This window comes from Rattus rattus, chromosome 1 (assembly GCF_011064425.1).
Source record: "Rattus rattus isolate New Zealand chromosome 1, Rrattus_CSIRO_v1, whole genome shotgun sequence".
Taxonomy (NCBI): Eukaryota; Metazoa; Chordata; class Mammalia; order Rodentia; family Muridae; genus Rattus; species Rattus rattus.
The window spans coordinates 248655771-248670420 of NC_046154.1; the positions used below are offsets into that span (position 1 = coordinate 248655771).

General features: G+C 50.1%; 2 protein-coding genes across 3 annotated transcripts; both read left to right on the top strand.

Annotated features, from left to right (window-relative positions):
- The first annotated feature begins 3872 nt into the window (after positions 1 to 3872).
- Positions 3873 to 6370, top strand: Exosc4 (exosome component 4). Its single transcript, XM_032917222.1, has 3 exons — positions 3873 to 4119; positions 5661 to 5867; positions 5966 to 6370. Exons 1-3 carry the CDS (start codon positions 3949 to 3951, stop codon positions 6323 to 6325), a joined length of 738 nt encoding a protein of 245 aa, XP_032773113.1. The 5' UTR covers positions 3873 to 3948; the 3' UTR covers positions 6326 to 6370.
- Positions 6371 to 7801: 1431 nt separating this feature from the next.
- Gpaa1 (glycosylphosphatidylinositol anchor attachment 1) lies at positions 7802 to 11494 on the top strand. 2 transcript variants are annotated; one of them, XM_032917186.1, is made up of 12 exons: positions 7802 to 8046; positions 8502 to 8681; positions 8764 to 8875; positions 9088 to 9235; positions 9313 to 9414; positions 9503 to 9699; positions 9773 to 9969; positions 10058 to 10211; positions 10381 to 10476; positions 10613 to 10803; positions 10889 to 11059; positions 11177 to 11494. In XM_032917186.1, the coding sequence occupies exons 1-12, from the start codon at positions 7973 to 7975 to the stop codon at positions 11418 to 11420; spliced, it is 1866 nt and encodes a 621-aa protein (XP_032773077.1). In that variant the 5' UTR covers positions 7802 to 7972; the 3' UTR covers positions 11421 to 11494. The 2 variants fall into 2 exon arrangements, with proteins under 2 accessions (XP_032773077.1, XP_032773078.1); XM_032917187.1 differs by lacking the exons at positions 7802 to 8046; positions 8502 to 8681 and having other exon boundaries at positions 8766 to 8891.
- The last annotated feature ends 3156 nt before the right edge of the window (positions 11495 to 14650 follow it).

Below are 14650 nucleotides of genomic sequence, written 5' to 3' on the forward strand. Positions count from 1 at the left end.
AAAAACCAAAAACAAAGGAAACTGATAAGGTCCCTGAATCTGAGATCTGTCCTGGTTCTGCAACTAGAGAATGGGCCAGAGGAGTCAGAGGCAGTGGTCTCAGACCTTGAACCTGATGCTGCCAGGTTGAAGTCCTTCTTCCTAAGAGGTGGAAGGACACTCTTTTTTTTTTTTTTTTTAAGATTTATTTATTTCATGCATGTGGGTACACTGTTGCTGTCTCCAGACACACCAGAAGAGTGCATCGGATCTCATTACAGACGGTTGTGAGCCACCATATGGTTGCTGGGAATTGAACTCAGGACCTCTGGAAGAGCAGTCAGTGCTCTTAACTGCTGAGCCATCTCTCCAGCACAAGGACACTTTTATTAGGAGGCATGGTGAAGACTCTGTGGAGCTGGAGGCTGCAGTGGCCACCAACTTCCTTCCTCAGGCTGAAGACCAGCTTTATTCTGGCTATTCTAAGTGGCTGAGGCTGTCACCATACAATGTGGTAGAAGGACCTTTGGATTTCCTGAGACAATTTCGTAAAATAAGCAATACTCAAGATAAACAACCCCAACCTAACAAGGATGGCAGGGGCTCAGGCTACCCTGGTAGAAAGACCTGCTCCACATTGAAGCAGCTGCTGAGGGTCTAGCGCCGAGGATGGCTCACCCAAGCTGCATCAGCAGGGCCTGGCTCTCTTACTAACTGGTGTCCAGCCGTCATGAAAATACCACCTCTGTGAGGGGGGATGTTGAGAGTGCTAGGATTGGGATCTTCGTGGTAGACCATTTGTCCAGCCCAACACAGTACGTCAGCCTACCTGCTTCTTGAGGTTAAATGTTGACAGTCCTCTCATGGACTTGTGGGGGGATCTATGCATCCCCTGTACTGTGTGTGTGTGTGTGTGTGTGTGTGTGTGTGTGTGTGTGTGTGTGTTGAGATCCTTGGGACCCACCCACCCTCTCCTCTCAGTATTCTATACACTAAGCTCACTGCTTTAACTCTTATTGTTGGATAGACATACATTTTCTTATGCACTAAATGGGCTGGGTGGTGGGGGAGGGGTGGCAGGGGAAAAGGGTGAGCTCCTTGCTAAGAACAATGATCGCTAAGAAACAAACACAGGGAGAGGTGCTGGGGCAGGGATGAGGGTATCCCTCTTTTCCTTTCTATTGTACTGGACTGAGGTGAGAGACTGGATTACACCGAGCTAGAAATGCAGGAGTAACATAACTGGTAGGTGACAGTCCCTCTACATGCTCCAGTTCCCTAGAGTATTTAGGGACAGAGAGTTGATAAAAAAAGCTGCTATGTCCTTCCAAGACATAAGACAGCTTTGAGTTACTGCTAGACTTTTTTCTTTTTACATTTTATTTATCCGGGGAAATGGGGGTGTGCCTGCCACAGTGTAGGCATAGAGGTCATTAGACCACAGCTTCTGTGATGATGATGATGGTGTCGATGACGAAGAGGAAGAAGAGGAGAAGGAGGAGTTCTCTCCACATATGGGTCCTGGTGTTTTTATTTGTTTGTTTGTTTGTTTTGAGACAATGTTTCTCTGCATAGTAGCCCTGGGTGTCCTGGAACTCTCTGTAGAGCAGGCTGGCCTTGAACTCAGAGATCAGCCTGCTCCCACTTTCCAAGTGCTAGGATTAAAGGCTTGAGCCACCTCAGTTGGCTGGTGTGATGTTCTAACTCTCCTAATCCTTCAGAACGGAATGTCCCTTCCCTTCAGGACACCTGCCATGTTCTATGTCACACTCATCTCTCCAGAGCCAACGCTTCTGAATAGTCTCCCCCATAGGGGCCTCCTCACTGCCGTCTGTGACAATGGTGCTGTAACTCTCCTCATGAAGCTCATCTGGAGAGCAATTCCATCTCAGTGTCCTCTCTGCGAATATGTGTTATCTTTTATCAATGACAACAACAGAAGGTCAGCAAGATCATCAAGCTGGTAAAGGCACTAGCCGCCAAGCCTGGCAACCTAAGTTCCAGGACCCACATAAAGATGGTGTGAAAGGACTGACAAGTTGCCTTCGGACCTCCACCTGCAACCACTAGCACGAATAGCTAACTTTTTTTTTTTTTTAAACTGCCAGGTATGGTGGAATATTAAGCACCCAGACGCAGGAGAATCTCTGAGAGTTCTACGCCAGCTGAGAATTCTGAAATGTTGGTTTAAAAACACAGAAATATAAGAGTTTGTTTTCTTTTTAACCCCAGGTGTGGGATGTGGGGCTGCTTCAGACTGTCCACAGCAGCTGACTGTGATTTGCCTGGTGCTCTAGCGGAGGCGTGGTTTTGCCAGCTGCAGATAGTTTCTGTGATTGTGTGACTTTGGAATTCTGGGAACTTTTCAGAGAGTATAAAAATGCGAAAGCTCCAATCGATGGGGGGTGGTTGCTGCTTGTTGGTAGTTGTACTCAAAGAAGAAACCTAAAGGAAGAAACTAGATTCAAAGATCTCCCGCACCCTCCTCCTTTCTGTCCCTTCCTCTCCTATCTAGTGACAGGAGGTAAAACCGGGAGGGATAAACGACTGGGAAAAGAACCCACAAAGTAGCTAAGACCCGCTACACTGAGGCTGCATAGTAAGATCTTATTTTAAAACACACCACAAACAAACCACCACAAAATTATTTATTCTGGGTGAGAAAATAAGACAACATACTCAGAATCAAGACTCACAAGCCCTCCACAACGAATAGCATTCCTTAATTATCTGCTCCTACAATACACAGGGTTGTTAAAGAGGACTCAGTGGGACTATAATCTGCTCTATCTACCCCACAGGTATGAAGCAAACAATAAAAATATACCTCCAAGCTAGGTGTCACGGTCCCACCCATAATCATTATAAGAGCACTAGGGAGGCTCTGGTAGGAAGATTGCTAGTTTGAGGCCAACCTGAAATACATATCAAGATTTTCAAAAAGCAACAGCAACCAGGTGATATCACACATGCCTCAGATCCCAGCACTCTGGGCAGAGATAGGCAGATCTGTGATCTCAAGGCCAGCATGGTTTACAGAAGGAGTTCCAGGACAACAAAGGCTACAAAGAGAAACCCTGTCCCCATAACAAGCAAACCAAACAACAGCAAAAAAAGGCCCACCACCAACAAACACAACAAAATCTCAGGACTATGTATTTCATATTCTGAGTGAAAACACTACCAAATGTATACTAAGTGACCGAATCTTTAAAAATAATCAGAACTCCAAAACCTACTATACAGGTGCATATAGACAACCGCAGGCGCTTTGTGCTTGCATCCAGGCTATAGAGAAAACTTACTGGCCAAGGTAAGGGAGGGAAACTTATGGATTTAACCAAGCAAATTAAAAAAAAAAAAGGAAAGAAAAACTAAACTAATACTGAGCCACAAAGATAATAATCATGTGTATGTGGAACAAAAAATTGTGCTTGGCTAAACTGACCACTGTAAAAACCACACGGACGAAATACGAAAAAAAGAGAAGGACCAGATTCCAGCACTCACAGTGGCTGCCCCCTTCTAACCTCCGCAGCACTGAGCACACACGTGACGAAAAGACATACAAGCAGGTATACTTGTTCAATACATTCGTACAATAAAAATAGATATACAATTTTTTAAAGGGCCAAAAAAAAAATAGTCTCCGCTGGGACCAGCGCCTCCGACAAATCGAGGACGTCCGGAAAGAGAAGTCTGTCTTCAAGGCGTACCTACTTCAACAACCGAGGAGAAGCTGCAAAAACCAGCTCGGCTCGGGCCTTTGATTTCCCGGAACCGAACGACGTGATTCGTACATTCAGCAGGCCGAGGAAGCCACGAGCCTTGCACCGGAAAGGGACTAGTTTACCGGAAGGTATAGCTCTCCGAGACTGAAAAGGAAACGGACCGGCGGAAGTCGTAGTCGCGGAAGCCCAGGTCATCTAAGGGGTTGTGCTCTCGGAGGCGGAGCGAGGACTGCGCAACATGGCCGGGCTGGAGCTCCTGTCCGATCAGGGTTACCGGATAGACGGTCGCCGCGCGGGGGAGCTGCGCAAGATTCAGGCGCGGATGGGCGTGTTTGCGCAGGCCGATGGCTCGGCTTATATCGAGCAGGGCAACACCAAGGCACTGGCGGTGGTCTACGGGCCTCACGAGGCGAGTAAGCGGCAGGGATTGGGGGCTCGTGGCCGCACGACGAGGAAGTAGACCTTACAGCTTAACTCCTCTACCTATGCAGCAGTATACTAAAATCCCATCTCTGAATTTCTGGGGGCCTCCCTGGCAGAAAGCATCTCAACACACGTTGTCCCAGCGTGTTGTAGGGGAAATGATGTGCGTGCATCTGCGAGAACCTGGCTTCTTCTGATTTCACCTCACGAGCTCTTTCCCTTGGTTAACTTCCATTTCAATCCTTCCTTTGTGTTACATCCACTAAGCCATGAATATAATTATACCCCGAGTTCTGAGTCCTCTCAGGGAATTGCATCCCTAACATGGCCCTCAAATTTGTATAAGTATTAGGTCCCATGATGAACTGAGAATATTGGTTTCTTTAAGAACCCAGTTATGTTATGTGATTATGTTTTTGTTTTAATCCCACGTGTGGGATATGGGGCTGCTTCAGATTGTCCACAACTACTATGATTGTCTCATGCAGGGACTGGGGGCTCATGGCTGCACATCGTGGGAGTGGACATGAGTCTTACTGCTTAACTCCTCCGTCTCAGTGGGCCTCTTTTCTCCTGGGCTGCCCTCTTCATCTCTGAGGTGCCTCATACATCCTGGCGAAGCTACACTCAGTCCCTGTTCTTTCAGTCCAGTGTTTTGACATCTTGTCCGGAAAAGGCCTCCCAGGCTATTTCTGCCCCTGCTACATCGATTTTCCTCGGTCTTCCATGTCTCTTTTTTCTCTACTGGAATGTAAACTCCCAAGACAGAGACATTAAATTGCCTGCCTTTGCTGCTTTGTCTCAGTGCTGTAGCAAGGCCGGCAAACATGCACATTTTAAGGGTTTTTTTGTTTGTTTGTTTTGTTATTTGTTTATTATATATAAGTACACTGTCACTGTCTTTTAGACACACCAGAAGAGGGCATCAGATCTTATTACAGATGGTTGTGAGCCACCATGTGGTCTCTGGGATTTGAACTCAGGACCTCTGGAAGAGCAGTCAGTGCTCTTAACCACTGAGCCCACATTTTAAGGTTTGCTAGCAATTTGCTCAGCTTTCTAGGTGGAAGCCAGGTCAGGTCTAGAACACATTAGGCCAGACTACTGGTAGACCAAGGGACAGTAGATCAAATAAAGTTGAGGGTTTAACCAAGGAGATGAGGACCCAGGGCTTTGAAGGTTGGGGAAATTGAGATTTTCTTTTACATGTAATGAGAAGCTTCTGGAAGGTAAGTAAAATATTAGTGTGTGGGTCACACAGTCAAATCACATGTTTGTAAACATGGTGACCACGATGGGAATGATTTAGGAAGAAATGGAGCAACTAAAGAACAAAGGGTTTTTTTTGCGGAAGGTGACAGTGGTGCGGCTTAGGCCGAAGTGTAGCCCTAAACCGCCTGCCATGGTTTGGAACCAAAGTAGCTGCTGCTTTCTGAAGCACTTTAGAAAGAGGAGGAGGAAGGCTGAGCCATCGAGTGTGACCCAGGAGGTAGGCGGGCCTGGCTCATTCCTTCTTTTTTCCTTCAGATCCGGGGCTCCCGGTCACGGGCCCTGCCTGACCGGGCTCTAGTGAACTGTCAGTACAGTTCAGCAACCTTCAGCACAGGTGAGCGCAAGCGAAGGCCTCATGGAGACCGGAAGTCTTGTGAGATGGGGCTGCAGCTACGCCAGACCTTCGAGGCAGCTATCCTCACACAGCTGCACCCACGCTCTCAGATAGACATCTATGTGCAGGTGAGCCTCAAACCACTCCCCCGGGGGCGGGGCTTAAGGGGATGAGGTCTGCCTGAGATGCTGGAGGATGAGATGTCTGATCCTGATGCCCCCTGCAGGTGCTACAAGCAGATGGTGGGACCTATGCAGCATGTGTGAATGCAGCCACGCTAGCAGTGATGGATGCTGGGATACCCATGCGGGACTTTGTGTGTGCATGTTCGGCTGGTTTTGTGGATGGCACAGCACTAGCGGACCTCAGTCACGTGGAGGAAGCAGCTGGCGGGCCCCAGCTAGCCCTGGCCCTGCTGCCAGCCTCTGGCCAGATTGCACTGCTTGAGATGGATTCGAGGCTGCATGAGGACCACTTGGAGCAGGTGCTCGAGGCTGCTGCCCAGGCAGCCCGGGATGTGCACACTCTGCTGGATCGTGTTGTCCGGCAGCATGTGCAGGAGGCCTCTATCTTACTGGGGGACTGAGGCCAACCCCCCATATCCAGAATAAAGGCCTGTTCCTCTCCTGAACACACTGTAATGTACAGCACTTCAAAGCAGCTCAGGGCCCTACATAGCAGTTTGTACTGCAGTCCCTAAGTGGAGAGAGCACTTGTGCTAGGAAGAGCAAGAGTGCTCATGCTGTGCCTGCCCAGATATCAGGGTCCGCAAAGACCACCAGGGGTCTGGATTTGTATGCAAAAGCAAAGCCTTTATTCACACTTAAGCTTGGACCCTCAGAATCCTCCAAGCATCAGATTTGTGCTGAGACCCTGAACCTCATTTAGGCAAGGTTTTTATACTAGTTTGAGCAGGGAACGGGGGTCTCCAGCATAGCGATTGCCTTACTTGGCAAGGGTTGAGCAGGGAGGGGGTCTCCAGCCTGTCAGTTGCCTTATTTGGCAAGGGGTATCTTGGTGCACAAGGATTGGTCAATGATGAGCAATTTATCTGTAACCTTTGGAAATTTTAGACACTTTCCCTCTATTTCTCTGATTGGCTCTAGCCCAGGGCAGTTTCTTCCTGGATTGTTTATGATATTTCTATTAATCGCAGTTCAAACAAGGGACAAGCAGGCTCAAAATGGAGTCCGCTTTCTCCCATCACTTGTGTTCCTCACTCATGCCCTCAGACTAAGGAATGTGCCTTGCTTACACAACTCTTCAGAGACATGAGTGCAAGGCTGAGGTAGCTCAGCTGGCTATGTGTGCTCATCAAGAGATGTAAGGTTAGACTAATGCAATGGTTCTCAACTTGTGGGTCACAACCCCTTTGAGGTCTCCTATCCGATATCCTGCAAATCCGATATTTACACTATGACATAACAGCAAAATTAGTTATGCAGTATCAGCAAAATAATTTTATGGTTGGGGTTCACCACAACATGAGAAACTCTATTAAAGGTAGAATGTTAAGAACCACTGGATTAATGTTTTCTTTCCTTGGGCCTTTCTTGCCTCTTTGGGCTCTAGAAGGATATCAAACCTTTGTTGCCTCTTGGCCATTTATTCTTAGACCCTTACCTCTGGACCCTCTTAGAGAAACTCCTCTGACCCACCACTACCCCTCTCCTCTGGCCACCAACTCGCCCACTGTGCCAGTCAGCCCACTGACTTAAGGTTCATGACATCCATAGAAATGATTCAACAACGGATCCTCAGTTCACATGGGGGCCCTTAAGTCATAGCTACAACAGTCATTCAATATCTCACTTCAGCAGGCAACAGTCTTTTCGCTGTTCCAGCTCTGTACCCACCTGTGTCACACACTCCCGAGAAGAACCTTTAGGCAGGCACGCTATTGCTGTTCTGTCTTGAGTTCGGCCAGTGTCTTGCCCTTCCAGCTGTTTGCCCGCAGCTTCACAACCTCAGGTTCCAGTTCCGCCCACTGGCCGTGACAGCATCCTGTATTTCTCCAGCCTACTGCAATACTGAGCATGCGCAGAGCCTGCGACCTCTGTTGTGGGCATGCGCAGAATGTGGTTTCCAACGACATCTGCCCCTACGCTACCAAGCGTAGTGGCGCGACGGATCCTGGGACCGGAAATAAAGGCAGCACGGGGCGCCGGGTCTGACAGGAACCCTGCGCTTGGAGGTGTCAAGCTGCGGCGAGAGCTGAGCCCCGCGCCCCGCCATGGGTCTCCTGTCGGACCCGGTGCGCCGGCGCGCGCTCGCCCGCATCGTCTTGCGCCTCAACACTCCTCTATGGTGAGGGCGGGTATAGGGGGCGGGACTCGCGGGAACATGAACTGCTGTAGTTCCACTCGCGCCTACTGCTCCAGGATCTGCGCCCTCCTTGCAAATGTCACTCAGGCACTGAGCTTGGAGCTCTGGTCCCTATCCATTCCTAATATAACGTCTCGGGTTTTTGGGTTTTTTTTTTTTCTTCCGGAGGCAGGATTTCTCAGTGTAGCCTTGGTTATTCTGGAATTCCCTCTGTAGACCAGACTGGCCTCAAACTCAGAGATCTGCCTGCGCCCGCCTCTGTCTCCTGAATGCTAGGATTAATGGCGTGTACCGCCACTGCCCATCTTCGGCTCCGGGTTCTTAATGTCTTGGACCATCCAGCTGGACCCTCCTTGCTGGACCCTCTGGGACATGATGGAAACCACGAGTGAGCGTTCCAGGTCGGGCTAATTCCTGTCCTCTGTACTCTCTCACAGTGTGCTGAGCTACATAGCTGGCATCGCCTGGTTTTTGGCGCTGGCTTTTCCGCCGCTAACCCAGCGCACTTATATGTCCGAAAATGCCATGGGCTCCACCATGGTGGAGGAGCAGTTTGTAGGTGGAGACCGTGCCCGCAACTTCGCCCGGGACTTTGCTGCCCACCGCAAGAAGCCAGGGTGAGTGCCTATCAGCGAGCTGGGGATTTCACGTGTGGCCGAGACCATGGAGCTCTACCTGAGGCTATCTTTGTGTCTCCAGGGCTCTGCCAGTAGCCTGGCTGGAAAGGGCGATGCGATCCGTAGGACTGGAGGTCTACACTCAGAGCTTCTCCCGCAAACTACCCTTCCCGGATGAGACCCATGAGCGCTATGTATTGAGGGAAATGGGTGTGCCTGGGAGAAAAGTACATTGGAAGGGTGGCCTGGGTTGGGCATCTTGTTGAAGTGCCCCGGAACCAAGAAATTCTGGGAGGGAAATTCTGAAGATCTCTGGTGGTGGGCATTGTAGTTCCAGGAAAGAAGGCAGGTTTCAGCCTGTCTTCTGTAAGGTCTGCTGAGGCTTTCCCATTAACACTTTGTGCAGATGGTCTCGGGTACCAATGTGTATGGCATCCTGCGGGCCCCACGTGCTGCCAGTACCGAGTCCCTGGTACTCACTGTACCCTGTGGTCCAGACACCGCCAATAGCCAGGCTGTGGGGTTGTTGTTGGCACTCGCTGCCCATTTCCGAGGTGAGGCTCTGGGGCTCTGGTCAGGGAGGGTTTGACCAATGCCCCAGGCCCTTGCTGACCCTGCCTCTGGTTTCCAGGGCAGATTTACTGGGCCAAAGATATAATTTTCCTGGTAACAGAACATGATCTTCTGGGCACTGAGGCTTGGCTTGAGGCCTACCATGACGTTAATGTTACAGGTAGGTGTTACACTAGTCTCGCTCCTCTTTCAGGGTCAACTGTCGTCACTTTGTACCCCACTCCAGTGCTCACTGCTTCCTCCTACAGGCATACAGTCATCTCCCTTGCAGGGCAGGGCTGGCGCCATCCAGGCCGCTGTGGCCCTGGAGCTGAGCAGTGATGTAGTCACCAGCCTCGACGTGACCGTGGAGGGACTCAACGGTCAGCTGCCCAACCTTGATCTACTCAACCTCTTCCAGACCTTCTGCCAGAAAGGGGGGCTGTTGTGCACACTCCAGGGCAAGGTGGGACCACCTGCTTGGGAGCCTGGGGCCTATGAGACGGGGTGAGTCTGATCCTGTCCCCATGCCTCCAAAGCTGCAGCCCCAGGACTGGACATCACTGGAAGGGCCTCTGCAGGGCCTGCAGACATTGCTTCTCATGGTGCTGCGGCAGGCCTCTGGCCGGCCCCACGGCCCCCATGGCCTCTTCCTGCGCTACGGAGTGGAGGCCCTAACCCTACGTGGCATCAACAGCTTCCGCCAATACAAGTATGATTTGGTGGCAGTGGGCAAGTAAGTCTCTGGACCCTCTCCGTGTTCGAGGCGGTATCTAGCTGGGATGAGAGGAGGGCTGGCCCTGACCTGACTGTGCTCCTGACAGGGCTCTGGAGGGCATGTTCCGAAAGCTCAACCACCTCCTGGAGCGCTTGCACCAGTCCTTCTTCTTCTACCTACTGCCCGCCCTCTCCCGCTTCGTCTCCATTGGACTCTACATGCCCGCCACAGGCTTCCTGCTCCTGGTCCTTGGACTCAAGATATCCTCCACCCTCGTTCTCGATACTCACTTGTGGCCAAACTCAGATCCCTTTAACTATAAAGTGGGGTTAGTCCTTCATTCCTACTGTAGCGGTGTGGCAGCGAGCCTAAGATCTCCCATCTAGCAGGTCCCATCCAATTCTCGTCGAGGTCCTTGACTTAGTCTAAGCTCTCGAGCTATGGATGCAGTTACACGAGGCTGGAGTGAACCCTGAGGAGGCTGGGAAGGCCCCTGGCCCCAGCTCTCCACCCTTGGCAACACAGGTGACATCATACTCTGCTGCTCTTAGGATGGGTTCTCAGCGTCCCCAGCAGTGCTTCCTGTGGTCAACCCTCAGTGTGAGTCCTTCGGGTTCCCCTAGGCCTCTGGCCTGATTCCAGGTACCCATGTACTCTGCAGAGCGTGAGCCTGGCCTCACTTATGGCGCCCTTGCTGATCTCTCAGGCCATGGGTTTGGCCCTCTATTTCCTGCCTGTGCTGGGCCAACATGTAGCTGCCCAGCATTTCCCAGTGGCTGAAGCTGAGGCTGTCGTGTTGACACTGCTGGCGATTTATGTAGCCGGCCTAGCCCTGCCACACAACACCCACCGGTGAGCTGCTGGGCTGGGCACGTGGAGGTGGGCCCCCGGACACTTAGGTGGATTCTGGACTGCCCTTGAACCTCTTACCTTGTAGAGTGGTCAGCTCACAGGTCCCAGACCGGGGCTGGATGGCGCTGAAACTGGTGGCCCTGATCTACTTGGCACTGCAGCTGGGTTGCATTGCTCTCCTCAATTTCTCCCTGGGCTTCCTGCTGGCTGCCACCATGGTACCTGCTGCTGCACTCACGAAGCCCCACGGACCCCGGTACGTGCTGGCCAACCTCTTAGCAGTATCTTTGCCCCTCACCGGGCTCAACCCTCATTTATTCACTGCTGGCATCCACTGTGGTGCATACTTCAATGTCGCCCTTCTGCCCACCAGGACACTCTATGCTGCCCTGCTGGTAGTGACCAGCCCAGCAGTCACACTCTTCGGTAGCCTGTTCCTGTGGCGGGAGCTCCAGGAGGTCCCACTGTCTCTGGCAGAGGGTTGGCAGCTCTTCCTGACTGCCTTGGCCCAGGGTGTGCTGGAACACTACACCTATGGCGCCCTCCTCTTCCCAATCCTGGCCTTGGGTCTGTATCCTTGCTGGCTGCTCTTCTGGAATGTTCTCTTCTGGAAGTGAGGTCTCTGGGAAGGGAACCCCAAGCCTCCATTCTACCTCCTCCCTGGAAAATAAACAAGTGCTCTGTTTCTGTACTTTGGGATCCTGGCCCACTGTCTTCTCGGCGCCCCTGGCAAGCAGCTTGGCACCCACTCACCTCTTTGAAGGAACCACCCTGTTTGTATTCTCAGGTGTTTCTCTCCTGGTAGCAGACGTGGGGATCTGGCCCCATCAACGTCTGGAGGAGAGCCTCAGTTGGACACTGAAGGGCAAGTGTAAACCCATTCCCAGCTCTCCATGCAGTCCTGCAGGTGGCCTGCAGGTAGGCAGGCCCATGTATGTATGCAGTGCTGTCCAGTGCTGTGCTAGAAGCGATTCTGGTGCTAGATGAGATAATCTGCAGCCAGGGTTTGAGGGCCGGCAGTAGCTGTGGTCCTTGGGGACCTCACAACTCCATCTTCAGTTCTGACTGAAAGGACAAAGGAACCTCTTAGGATGTTCAGGGTTTGGACTTTGTTTCTAGCCAAGGCTAGAACTTTACTGTGGGCTTCATATGGAGTAGAAGAAGTATAAGGCTCCACTTACTTCAAGTAGCACAAGCCAAGGCGAGGTGCCCACTAGAGGTAGAACTCTACATAGTAGGAAAAGGTAGGACTCTAGTCTCCCAGCACCCAGAAGCAATAGGCTGAGAGAGAAAAGAGCCCCAAAGCAGGGCAACACTGGCGAGCCAGCACAGAAGGAAGCAGGTGGTTGTGACAGGATCCCAAGAAGGAAAGAAGTATGGCTCTTTCTAACATGTTAGGACCGTGTCAGAAACTTTGGTGACTAGTCTGGAGACACATCATGGGATGGCCACAAGGCCTTGACCAAAGACACTTTAAAAAACGAAAAGAGTAGCTGGAGAGATGGCTCAGTGGTTAAGAGCACTGACTGCTTTTCCAGAGGTCATGAGTTCAATTCCCAGCAACCACATGGTGGCTCAGAACTCTCTATAATGAGATCTGATTGCCTCTTCTGGTGTGTCTGAAGACAGCTACAGTGTACTCACATACATAAAGTAAATAAAATGTTTTTTAAAAAATGAAAAGAAAAGAAACAGGTCTGGAGTTGCCTTTACACTGCCCAGTAGTGGCTTCAGTGCTTGGAAGGGAGGCCCAAGGAAGATAAAAAATTCATTAGAATCAACTTAGGGCCAGGGACCTTCCTGGGACACCTCTGATGGTTCCCAGCTTCCTGTGAGTTGGTTCCTCTTGGCCCTTGGTGGTTTCAAAGAATCTCACTCTGAGCCAAGAGCGATGGCACCATAGGTGAGAGCACCTGCTGTCAGGTCGGACGGCCTGTCTTTGATCCTGGTACTCACACGGTGTAAAGAGGGCTAACTCCAACAAGTACTCAGCACACACGCACCCTGACATGCATATACACATACACACAAAATAACTTTAAAAGTTTCTTTGTGGGTCCCCGAAGAGATAACTGGCTTACCTGGTAGGCTTACACTTGGAGGGACTATATGGAAGCCGCTGAGGCAAGTAGCCCTGCCATTGAGTTCCTGTCTTTGCCCCTTTAGGCCCTACTTCAGCCCTGCCAGCTTCCTACCTTTGCACTCTGGAGTGCTACTTCCTGGGTAAAGCACAGGCCATTCCCTTCTGCCTAGGAAGACTTGTGTGTGTGCCTTTTGTCTCTGAACTCCCATCTGGTACAAAATTTCCCTCCCTGCATTGTGGCTGGTCTTTGGCCTTAACAGTTTTTAACAGAACTGTAGCAGTCACTTAAAACTCAAGTGGAGATTATATATATATATGTGTGTGTGTGTGTGTGTGTGTGTGTGTGTGTGTGTGTGTGTGTATATATATATATATATATATATATATATATATATATATGTATGTATGTATGTATGTATTTGGGGGGAATACACAGGAAGAAAGGTAAACAGTCATTTCATGTGTCCTGAATGTATCCAGCATTTTTCATCTACATGAATATTGAGAAGGAATGGTGGGGAAAATATTGTTGAGGTGGCATTTGTCTTAATTTTCACTAATGTGTACATTTTTCAAAATGCGAGGTAACTAGGCATAGCAACATGACTACAATAATCCTACCCCTCTTTGAGGCAGAAGCAGGGGGACCACGAGTTTGAGGCCTGTCTAGGTTACACAGTCAATAAACAAAAGGGGGAGCAGTGGGTGGGCAAGATGGTCTGTGCATATGGTCCCGGCTGTCTGGAAGGCCTTGAGGATTACATGAGCCTTGTAGTTTGAGGCAAGTCTGGGCAACATAGGGAAACATTGTCAAAACAAAACAAAAACAAGATATGATGTCTCATGTCTGTAATCCTAGCGTACAGCCTGATTCAGGAGTGTTTTGAGCCTGGTCTGCGTATGTGACAACACAGATTATAAAGGTGTAAGTGAGTTGTGACAGAAATAGGTGTAAAGTCCTAACTGTGTCATTTGGGGGGCTGACATTTATACTTGTTCTCTGGCATTCCACTTTGGCTTTCCTAGTCACCGAGTCCAACTTGGATGTGAGCGGGTCACACTGCATGAAACTCCTAGGTCCTCTCAGTAGATATTGCCATGATGCCGTTCTGTCACAGCTAGAAGGACGGAAATAGAGAGCACATTCAGAACAGATCCCTTCCCCAGCAACTGTTCTTTGACCTATGTTCAGTTTCTGAAGCTATGGTAGGAACATAAGAAATCTGGAAGTCAGGGCATAAAGATCTGTTGGCATTGTGTGTGTATGTGAGTGTGACAACTGGGTGACCTGGGTTTGCTGAACAGGGCTTGGGAAGAGGAACAGATTTTGCTCTCTGGTGTTTTCTAACACCGGTTCCTTTCCACTCGGCAGGATGGAGTGCAGTTTATTTGAAGTTTCATAAAGTGTTTAGAAATATTAGGTGTTGGCTAGAAGGTAAGCTCAGCTCTGGTGTACCCATACTGAGAAGGACAGAGACTAGAATCATGAGAACCTAGAGGACAATCGGGTTTTGTTTTATGGGTTTTTTTTTTTTTTTTTGGTTGGTTGGTTTGCATTTAGTTTGGTTTTGTTAGCTTTTCCTTTTTCAATTATGAGCATAGCCTTCATGTGCTTTTTGAGACAGGGTCTCCAACTCCCTGTGTAGCTGTGTGGCCTTGAATTCCTGCACCTCCTCCTCCCTCCCAGTCTGCAGAGCACAGTCCTGGAATCAAGAGATAGAAACATTAGCGAGAGCACTTGGATCTCCACTAGAGTATAGCTGC

Bases quoted from the DNA above. Each gene is read 5' to 3' on its own strand.
- Exosc4 (XM_032917222.1), top strand. From the start codon at position 3,949: ATGGCCGGGCTGGAGCTCCTGTCCGATCAGGGTTACCGGATAGACGGT. The intron at 4,120-5,660 runs GCGAGTAAGCGG...TTTTTCCTTCAG, and splicing joins TGGTCTACGGGCCTCACGAG to ATCCGGGGCTCCCGGTCACG. The intron at 5,868-5,965 runs GTGAGCCTCAAA...TGCCCCCTGCAG, and splicing joins AGATAGACATCTATGTGCAG to GTGCTACAAGCAGATGGTGG.
- Gpaa1 (XM_032917186.1), top strand. From the start codon at position 7,973: ATGGGTCTCCTGTCGGACCCGGTGCGCCGGCGCGCGCTCGCCCGCATC. The intron at 9,700-9,772 runs GTGGGACCACCT...ATGCCTCCAAAG, and splicing joins TGTGCACACTCCAGGGCAAG to CTGCAGCCCCAGGACTGGAC. The intron at 9,970-10,057 runs GTAAGTCTCTGG...TGCTCCTGACAG, and splicing joins GATTTGGTGGCAGTGGGCAA to GGCTCTGGAGGGCATGTTCC.